The following is an 11,416-nucleotide window of genomic DNA, read 5'->3' on the forward strand; positions in this document are numbered from 1 at the left end:
ATTTACATTATTTTAAAATTTAAACCATAACATCTTACTCCACGCTTATCAATTAATTTTTTATGTAGTGATCTTTGTCATAACGTACATAGAATAAGCAAACGCTGGTGAGAGGGTTGAACTAATAAAAGCATTTGGCCAATCTACGAAGAGGAGAGTTTCACCAATTCAAGTCTCCATATCACAACACAATTTCCTTCTCAAAAAGTATGAGTAGCAAGAAATCTTAGATTACAATACATCGTGTAATTATACGATTAAGAATAATGATTAAATTTAGCTAATGATATATAACTAAATGGTAACAATTAATTTCCAGAATATATCAGTTACTCTATAGAAAGTTGTGTAATTATTAAATATATGAACCAAGGGATCATTTCTTAGAATCCTTACTTTTCAAAGATCAATATTTGTTTATTCCATTTTAAGTTATAGATGTAATCATGAGTTTGATATATATTTTTTCTCTTAGGTGAATATTGCTAAGCATTCATAAATTAAAATGTGAATGCTTAGCATTATTAGTTTCTTAAGAGAAAAGAATAAATGATGTCTTGAAGCGTCCTGGCCATTCCTATCATTTCTATTATTTTATTATATATATTGTTTTTCACCACACATATCTTTTATTTGCACATCTTATAAGCCTCTCATTGGTCTTCGCACAAATGAATGTATGCTCAAATTCACGTGAACCTCTTAAATAATTAGAAAGATATTCAAGGACGTGAAAGTAACCTCAAAACATACCATTAATTGCAGCAATTAATTAACGTTAACTCAATTTCCTATGATATATATCACACCGGTAATCATGTGATCAAATAAACGAATGGTGAGTTTGTTAACATTTATAAGTTTGATTGTAGCTAACCAAATGTATAATCAAGAATTAATGAAATTTCTAGAGCAATATTGGATAGGTTGATAAAATAGCTACTATATCAACTACTTTCTTTAATTTGCATATGTGTCCTAACTATTCATGTACAGCTTCTGATTACGTGAAAATAGAAATATAATAAATTAATACTTAGTTATACCCACCCACCTATACCGTCTTCTGATGACACCGCTTCTTATTTCACTTTGCAAATCAAGCAATTCAATATATACAACGAAGCAATGAAGGTGAGAGGTTGAGCTAACAAGACACAAATTTCTCACTAACCCTACCTTTTGTTATTTATTTACTCAATCATTAGCTTAAAATGTCCCCCTAGCCCCCCATCTCCACTTCCCACAGCTATAAAAAGCTGGTCCTACACATCGAAATCAATCCAAAAATACACTTGCATCTATATATCCTTTTTATAAATCATTTTGCACAAAACTAACTCCTCTTGTAGCCTTTCATCAATATAGCTTCCAACAATGGCCTATCTCCGTGTCCCATCGATTATATTATCACTTCTGCTAATCAGTTTGTCTTCATTAAGCTTCAATGGTGATTTGGTTGGAGCTCGCCATCTTCTGGAGATACCTAAGCCTGAATTGCCCGAGATTCCAAAGCCCGAGCTGCCAACATTTCCTCATTTGCCTGACATTCCAAAGCCCGAGCTGCCAACATTTCCTCATTTGCCTGAGTTTCCAAAGCCCGAGCTGCCATCATTTCCTCATTTGCCCGACCTTCCTAAGCCCACATTGCCCAAGGACTTCCCTGTGATCCCTACTCACTCAACCACTAATCCTTAAATTACTTCCATCTCTTTATTTCAGTTTTTACAAGCATTATATATTGAAGTTTCACGAGTGCTAACTATTCAAAAGTGTTGTAATAAACTTGTGTGGTCTTTATTTCCCAGATAAATTATATGTGTACTTTTTTTTATTATTCAAGAGTTGTTGCCCGAGTTTATTTTGTTTTCTATGGTGATAGTATATAGTGATATGTGATGTTGAATTGTTGATCAAGTGTTTGTAGTATATAGCCTGATTTGGTAGGTAATTATCATACCTAAAATTAGGGGTTTCATATATTATGTTGTTGAATGGTGTGAAGATATTTCTAGAATCGAAAGAAAAATAGAGAAAAGAGTGAAATTGAAGAAGAGAGAAGAACTCGGAAATTTCATTGACTAATTTGAATAACGCGCGCGGCTCCTTTATAAAGCCGTTGAACAAACCGCTGCGTTTCTTAGAAACTTTGATTCTGACATTTTAACCCATACTCAGTTTTACAGATTACAATTTAGTCTACCTTAGTTTCCAATTTTGCATTTTGAGCCCAGATTGCTTCTTTATCTTAACAAATGGAAAATATGTAAATTTATTATAAAAGGTGAACCTCCACCATTTAGCGAGTGGTGGAGGAAACCTTATGGCGGTTATTGGGGGTGGGGGTACCTCCCACATCATCACCTACAACAACCCCAACCCCCCACCCCCAAAAAAAAGAAAAAAAAATCCCTTTAAGTTTGCTCATCCAAGATTTTATGAAAGAATCCTGTTTCACTCACATCTCTCAATTCTCTCAATTGCATCCCTTTTAGTTTATCTGTTGACTTTATTTTTCCTGAATCATTACTAAATAACACCACTAAATTATAACACGTTATCAGCATGAACAACTTATCAAGTGTAACAGTGCATGCCTACTGAAAGTACGTATTTTCAACCCTACCAATGTTATTTAATCCCTGTTTCCACCTTTATGGTTGAATTTATTTATTATAATTAAATTCCATATATTTAAAATCCCACATGTGTTCTTTAATCTTTGTTTCCGCCTTTATGGTCAGATTTATTCATTATTATTAAACTCCGCCTCCATGGTCAGATTTACTTATTACTGTCAAATTCCGCCTCCCTGGTTGGATTTACTTATTATTGTCAAATTCCACCTCCATGGTCGGATTTATTTATTACTGTTAAATTTCGCCTTCATGGTCAGATTTACTTATTACTGTTAAATTCTGCCTCCATGGTCGAATTTATTTATTATTGTTAAATTCCGTCTCTATGGTCGGATCTATTTATTACTGTTAAATTCCGCCTTTATGGTTAGATTTATTTATTATTGCTAGATATCGCCTTCATGGACAGATCTATTTATAATTGTCATTTTATTTATCGATTCTTTACAATTATCACATTTTATATTCCATTTGTTAGTTTTGGATGCCTGAATGCATCCCATGACATGCATCTAGAAGGTGCGGAACTAATTACTTTACTCTTATTAATGAATAGTTCTCAGAAATGTCAAATTTTGTGAAGATCCAGTATGAGGCCCTTAGACTAGATGGAAAAAACTATGATGAATGGGCCCTACACTCTACTCTCCATCTGGAATCTATGAAACTACGTGAAGTCATTAAGGAAGGAAACATGACATCCTTACAGGACAAATCAAAGGCTACTATTTTCCTTCGGCATCAGATCCAAGAAGGGCTACGGGCTAAGTATAAGGATATAAAAGATCTACTCCAATTGTGGATTAATTTGAAGGAGAGATTTCAACATAACAAATCAGTAATACTCCTAATGGCTCAATATGATTGGACTCATTTACGTCTACAGGACTATAAATCTGTCAGTGAATATAATTCTACTTTATTTAGGATTGTCTCTAAATTAAGAACACTTGGAGAGAAAACAACTGAAGAAAATATGTTGGAAAAAACATTCTCCACTTTCCACCCCTCCAATATGCTCCTCCAGTAGCAATATAGGGAGCGTAACTTTAAGAAATATTCTGAATCAATTTCTTGTTTACTTGTGGCTGAACAAAATAGTGAACTGCCACTAAGAAACCACTAAACTCACCCCACTGGTTCCCAACTGTTTCCCAAAGTGAACGCAACAACTAGCAATAATAACCGTGATCGTGGGCGTGGGCGGGGTCTAGGTCGAGGTCATGGGCGAAATAACTATCGACCCAAGGGTGGTCATAACAAGAAATTTCAGTCGCACCACTCGAAGTGGAGCAAGACTAAATCAAAAAATGAAAGAAGCCACTCACAAANTTTAAGAAATATTCTGAATCAATTTCTTGTTTACTTGTGGCTGAACAAAATAATGAACTGCCACTAAGAAACCACTAAACTCACCCCATTGTTTCCCAACCGTTCCCCAAAGTGAACGCAACAACTAGCAGTAATAATCGTGATCGTGGGCATAGGCGGGGTCCAGGTCGAGGTCATAGGCGAAATAACTATCGACCCAAGGGTGGTCATAACAAGAAATTTCAGTCGCACCACTCGAAGTGGAGCAAGACTAAATCAAAAAATGAAAGAAGCCACTCACAAACACCATCCTTCAGGATAGAAAATGTTTTTCAGATTTGACATTTACTGAAGCTAAAGTAAATACCATATCAGGGTCTGTAAACATAATTGAGGGCTCTGGAAGAGCAACACTCTTGTTACCAAGCGGAACTAAATTAAGTATCCATGATGCTTTATATTCTAGCAAATCCAGAAGAAATTTGCTTAGTTTCAAAGATATACGACTCAATGGATACCACATTGAAACTTTAAGTGAAAAGGATAGATAGTTTCTATGCATCATTGCTAATGTTTCATGCCAGAAGCATGTACTGGAGAAACTCCCTGCTTTCTCATCTGGGTTATATTACACATTCCTGAAGAATGTTGAAGTCTATGCAATTATGAACCAGAAGTTCATTGATCCTGAACTTTTAAGATTTGGCATGACCGTCTTGGTCACCTAGGATCCACTATGATGCGTAGAATCATAGAAAACCCACATGGTCACACATTAAAGAACCTGATGATTTTATCACTTAATGAGAGTGCTTGTATTGCTTGCTCACAAGGCAAATTGGTACTTAAGCCATCCATCACTAAATTTGGTCTAGAACCCCCATCATTTTTACAAAGAATTCATGCGGACATATGTAGACCTATTCATCCACCAAGTGGACCATTCTGCTACTTTATGGTACTGATTGACGCATCAACACGATGGTCACATGTTTGTCTGCTATAAACTCGTAATGTTGCCTTTGTTAGATTGCTAGCACAAATTATTAGATTACGGGCACACTTTCCCGTTACCCAATTAAAGCAATACGTCTGGACAATGCTGGTGAGTTTACCTTAAAGACATTTGATGACTATTGTACAACAATGGGAATTGATGTTAAGCACCCAATACCACATGTACATACCCAAAATGGTATGGCAGAGTCATTTATAAAGCGTATCCAATTAATTGCAAGAACTTTACTACTTCGCATGCAATTACCGACTTATGTTTGGGCTCATGCTGTTTTACATGCTGCGACGTTAATTCGCCTAAGACCCACTGCATATCATCAATACTCTCTGATACAACTTGTATTTGGACACCAGCCTAATATATCTCATTTTAGAACTTTTGGTTGAGCTATACAAGTTCCAATTGTGCCCTCTCAATGCACCAAAATGGGACCCCAACGTCATTTGGGAATACATGTTGGCTATGACTCACCATCTATCATCAGATATCTTAAGCCCTTGATGGGTGATGTGTTTATAGCAAGTTTTGCAGATTGCCATTTTGACGAAACAATATTTCCTCCTTTAGGGGGAAAGACAAAGCCTCTTGAAGTAAGGCCTGAAATTTCTTGGAAAGTAAATTCTATGTCTCATTTAGATCCTTGCACATCTCAATCTAAAATTGAAGTGCAAAGAATAACACATTTGCAAAATATTGCCAACCAAATGCTTGATGTATTTACAGATGCAGCAAAACTAACAAGATCATACATTCTTGCTATCAATGCACCAACAAGGATTGATGTTACCAATGAACAATCCATACGGGCAACGATCGATTCATTTGTTACACGCCAGAAACGTGGTAGGCCTATTGAAGCCAAGGATTCTGTTCCTGAAGAAACAAAAGGCACAAAATCAAATAGGTGCCAATGTTGACAATACTAGAACAGTTGATGATTCCACACCTTCTAAACCAACTCTAGAAGAGTTAACAGTCCCTGAACGGACACAAACCCCTGAAGAGGAACAAGTCCCTAAAGGAATACAAGAATATAGAAATGAAGAAATGAAGAAATTTCTATAATCTATGCCTACAGTAAAGAAATGTGGAATTGTGAAACAGCAATTGTCGATAACATATTTTCATATGCAATAGCTACTGAAATTATGAATGATGAGTTTGAGCCACGTTTTGTTGATGAATGTCGACAAAGACATGATTGGCCAAAATGGGAAAAAACAATTCAAGCAGAATTAACCTCCCTATCAAAACGTAACATATTTGGACCTGTAGTCAAAACACCTGAAAACATGAAACCTGTAGGGTATAAATGGGTATTCACAAGGAAACAAAATAAGAAAAATGAGATTGCTAGGTATAAGGCTAGACTAGTGGCTCAAGGTTTCCTGTAGAGACCCAGAATTGACTTTGATGAGGCGCATTCACCAGTGATGGATGAGATCACATTTCAATACTTGATTAGTTTATCAGTCTCAAAAGGACTTGATATGTATCTCATGGACGTTGTCACTACATATTTGTATGGTACACTAGATACTGATATCTATATGAAAATCCCTGAAGGATTCAAAGTGCCAGAAGCAAATAAAATGAATATGTATTCAATTAAATTGCAAAGATCATTATATGGATTGAAACAATCAAGACGAATGTGGTATAATCGTCTTAGTGAATGTCTGATTAAGGAAGGATACATCAATGATCCTGTATGCCTATGTGTTATAAAAAGTTCAGAATTAGGATTTGCAATTGTGGCAGTATATGTCGATGACATGAACTTAATAAGGACTCTTGAAGAGGTCACAAAAGTTGATGAGTACTTAAAGAATGAATTTGAAATGAAAGATCTAGGGAAAACAAAGTATTGTCTCAGCCTGCATAGTGAGCATTGTTCAGATGGAATTTTGCTCTATCAATCAAATTATACTGAAAAGATCCTTAAGCGATTTAATATGGATAAATCTCACCATTTGAGTATCCCAATGGTAGTTCAATTTCTTGATCCTAAAAAGGATCCATTTCGTCCTAAAGAAGATGACGAAAAGATACTTGGTCCTGAAGTACAGTATCTAAATGCAATCGGTGCATTATTATATTTGGCACAATGTACGAGACCAGACATAGTGTAATTTATAGATGCATGAATTGATTCTTTGTGTAATTTATAGAAGGATTCAAGCATTCAACTAATTCTTATAAGTAAGACTTTAAGTAAAGAAGATGAGCTTTTGAATAGGTCTCGGCCACAGAAAAGGAATTGACCATAAGGACCTAGCTAACACAGAAGTTAAATAGCATCTTCGTTATAGTATTTGGGTGGAAATAATACAATCTATCAAAAGGTTAAGAAACAAGAAGGTTTATAGATCAATATTTAATGATTTAGATGCATTATATATAGAAGTCAGATTCACACATTGGCTTCTATGGTTAAAACTTTGTTATACAAAGAATATGTATGATGTTTATAGTTTGATTTTAATAATTCGATGATAACCAGTAACAATAATTTGACCTAAACAGTTAATTCTCATAAGCTCACGTACATACAAATTAGTGTGTGTTTGATTTAGGGAATATTGTATTACTGGGAATGCTATGTTAATGGAAAGATAGATTAGCTTTAAGATTACTACGAATGTTTAGAGAAATGTGTTTGGTTGGTCGGAATAAATTGGTGGGTATGTTATATTAATATGTTTGGTTGGGAGGAATAAATTGGTGGGTAAATTGCCCTCCTTCTTAAATATTAATATATTATTATTTTAATTATTACTTTTTGATAACTTTCTTTTAACTTCCTACATTTCAGATTTAGCTAAAACACCCCAGCAACCAAAAAAGTTTAATTTCTAACCAAATCACCCCGACGCACCCCAAGCCACTACCTACCGGCCACTTGCCACCACCGCAAGCGATGGTAAAAGTGGTCGGAACGGTGTATGACCAACCATATCTGGCCGGTCGTGCATCAATATGGCCATTTCTAGCCAGATTCATCATGGATCTAGTCGAAAATGGCCAGATCTATGGCCATAACTGGCCAGAGTTCTGGCCTTTGATAGCCAAATATTTGGCCATTGTTAACAGCTAGAGATCTGGCCGTCGTTAACGCCAGAAGTCGTAGATATTGCTGGAAAGTAGAGATGGCAATGGGGCCAGTATTTCTTGGTACCCGACCTATCTTGTCCTGAAAAGGCCGAGCTTTACCCAATGTTAGCGGGCTTGGGCTTGGGCCTAAGACTGATTTTAAGGCCCGCCCTCTGGTACAGGCTAGGCATGGGTATCTCTTCAGTCCCGGCCCGACAATTTTACTATTCTGACAATTTTACTATTAATTTTACTGAATTAACCTTATACTATATATCTAATTACAAAATTATCCTACATATATATTAAAAAAAATTGAAATTTATTAATATTTAGTGAGTATTCAAAAATAAATTAATATTTAAAAACTGTTTATAAAATTAAAAAATATTAATATTTAAAAATTCATATTATAAAAATGGGCGGGCTTGGGTCGGGACTAAAATTACAAAAAACCCATCGAGTCGGGACTAGGTCTTTGTCATGAGGTTAGGCTTGGGCCCAGCCAAGGGGTACCCAGCCCAACCCATCCCGAAAAGGCCAGGCTTTACCTAGTGTTAGCGGGCTTGGGTTTGGGCCGGGGATTGATTTTAAGACCTGCCATCGAGTACGGATCGGGCATGTGTATGTCTTCAATCCCAACCCAACCGAACAATTTTACTATTAATTTTACTAAATTACTCTTATACTATATATCTAATTACGTAATTATCCTATATATATATAAAATTGAAATTTATTAATATTTGATGAGTATTCAAAAATAAATTAATATTTAAAAATGGGTGGGCTTGGGCTGGAACTAAGATTAAAAAAGCCTGTCTTCAGCTTTACCCATCATCCCTGTGATAGGCCCCGGTCGAGACTAGGCCTTTGTCATGGGGTCGGGCTTAGGCCCAGGCCAAGGGGTACCTGGTCCTGGCTCGGCTCAGCCCATTGCCATCTCTACCGGAAACGGCCAAAACATATTTGGCCATTTCCAGACTGATCTATGGCGATCTAGCAGTTTTCAGCCAGAGATTGGAAATGGCTAGATCCGGCCGGTCATGCGTCGTTCCAACGCCGACGATCAATGATTGTGGCCAGCCGTCAACCACCGACGATGGTGGCCAGATTCGGCCACCACCCTTGGGTAATTTTTTTAAAGTCCAAGGGTATTTATGTCCTAAAAGTTTTGTATATAAGGATAAAATAACCATCAGTATTTTGTAAATTGTTTTTAAAACAAGGGCATTATTATCCAAAACTTTTAATAGTTAGGGGTAAAATTATAACTAAAATAAGATTACTAAGTAATCTTAAAATACCTAAGAAAATAGAGATAATCAGATTACCTCTTATATTACCAATGATAATTACTATTGGTTTTGAAAGATTATCGGAATCTTATATTATTTTACAATCAAACGTGGTAATTAAGTAATATAAAATAACATTACCTGAGTAACGAGGGATTACCCCAACCAAACATACCCTTAAAAGTTTCTTACTTTCTTTCTCTTTGTTAATCTGCCCACTTGTACATTACTAAATACTAACATTTGATGATCTGCTGGTATATTAATGACATTATCCACTTGTACTCAAAACTGTAAATAATCTGTTTTATTTTTTTTTATTTTTTTTATTTTTTTTATTTTTTTTATTTTTTTTTTAAAGCAAGTTTCTTTTAATTTATGTGCGGCAGTTCTTCATTATCATTACAAGGTTAAATAACAAATTGTATAAGAGCAAAATAAGAGAAAATAACAAAATATGATTACATCGAACAGATGCATGTGCAGAGTTTTTTATTATATATTTAGTCAGTTAATAGTTGTATTAAATGATGGTTATTCTAAATTTTAAACAAAAATATCATCCCAATTAACAGATCATATAAACATTTGTTAAATTCAAGGGAAGTAAGTCGTAGTATTTTAATAGTGCAGGATCTGGACGTAGCTGATTGAAACTTTAGGGCGTATAAACTCTTTCTCTCATCACTTTTATTCCATACCTTAAAAGATTTTTTATTTTTATTTTAATCTAATGCTAGTTATTTACCAATCTCATCTTTGCTACAATTCAAGTTAATTTGTTACTTTTTTTTCTGACCATTATTTGATTTTGCAAAGTTAATCATGAGGAATTAGATAAGCATTAAGGTGGAAAGCCACCATCAAGCCACATGTCACAATAACTATATGTTTCTTAAGGTTGGGGTGGCCAATAACTAAAATGATAAGTTTGCTTTCCTATCATATCCAAAATACATATTTATTTCCCCATTCTCAATTCAATCATATTCTACTCAACTTTTTAAACCCGCTAGGTTTGTTAATTTAATTAAACACCCCCTTATAATAAAACATTAAAAATTTACAAAAACACCCCTAAGCCACCCTTCGATGGTGGTGGTCGGCTGCCGGTATTTAATGGGTGGGTGGGTGTGTTTTTTTTTTTTAATTTTCAATGTTTTATTATAGGGGGTATTTAGCTAAATTCATCCCCCATTAGTGTTAAAATAATTGCTTTGCGGGGGTGGATGGATATAGTTGAGATTTCATATCTTTATAAAGGGTATAGTTTTTCTTTTCTTTCCCCTTTCTCCCTTTCTTTTTTAACTTCTTTTTGCCCCTCTTTTCTCCCACAAGTGGACTCTGAAGAATAATGACTCTAGGATCTTGACACCGTCATTAAATTAGTGGCAACATGTTGTTTAACTGTTATACTAAGTTTTTAAAAATCTATTACTTTTTATGTTAAGCACCGTTACGATAATAAGGTTGAGAAAAGATTTTTGTTAAGTACAATTTAGTTTCTAATTACAAGTGTGTGTTGGTTATAGTTTCTTAATTAGGAAATAATGATACTTAAGCTTATAATCAAGCTTAGTATATAACCAACAATAATTTGATTTCAGTTGAATAAGATTCCAGTCTGATTTTTTCGATCTTGTTTCGTCACACATGCAAAAATCCTGGATACTTGAATTGCCTGAAAAACTCTCAGTTAATATATAATAGAGTGTAAATTTTGTATAGATTATTCGAAAAAAAAAAAAAAAAAATCTTATGTTAAAAGTCAATGTGAACACCTGAATCAAGTCTTAACAAAGCAGACAAACATTCTACATAATAATCTATTCCAATTGGATGGACAACTACATTGAAGAATCTGTGAGCTAGTTTTATTGAAAAATCTGTGAGTTAGAAATTTTAAAAATAAAAACACCTTTGATGATTAAACTGGCTCAAATTAAAGACTTTTCCTATCCTTTTGAATTTATTCACCCAAAACATAAAATCTAAATAAATAAAATAAGTATATAACTAACAAAATATATTAAAGTGTAATAATTAATAAATATCGC

General features: G+C 34.6%; 1 protein-coding gene across 1 annotated transcript; it reads left to right on the forward strand.

The window, feature by feature from the left end:
- The first annotated feature begins 1,377 nt into the window (after positions 1 to 1,377).
- Positions 1,378 to 1,698, forward strand: LOC116142280 (protein PELPK1-like). Its single transcript, XM_031427717.1, has one exon. It carries the CDS (start codon positions 1,378 to 1,380, stop codon positions 1,696 to 1,698), a length of 321 nt encoding a protein of 106 aa, XP_031283577.1.
- The last annotated feature ends 9,718 nt before the right edge of the window (positions 1,699 to 11,416 follow it).

Source organism: Pistacia vera, unplaced genomic scaffold (genome assembly GCF_008641045.1).
Source record: "Pistacia vera cultivar Batoury unplaced genomic scaffold, PisVer_v2 Contig406, whole genome shotgun sequence".
NCBI classification, from domain to species: domain Eukaryota; kingdom Viridiplantae; phylum Streptophyta; class Magnoliopsida; order Sapindales; family Anacardiaceae; genus Pistacia; species Pistacia vera.

What these genes read in the sequence shown, in the direction of transcription:
- LOC116142280 (XM_031427717.1), top strand. Translation starts at nt 1,378, where the DNA reads ATGGCCTATCTCCGTGTCCCATCGATTATATTATCACTTCTGCTAATC.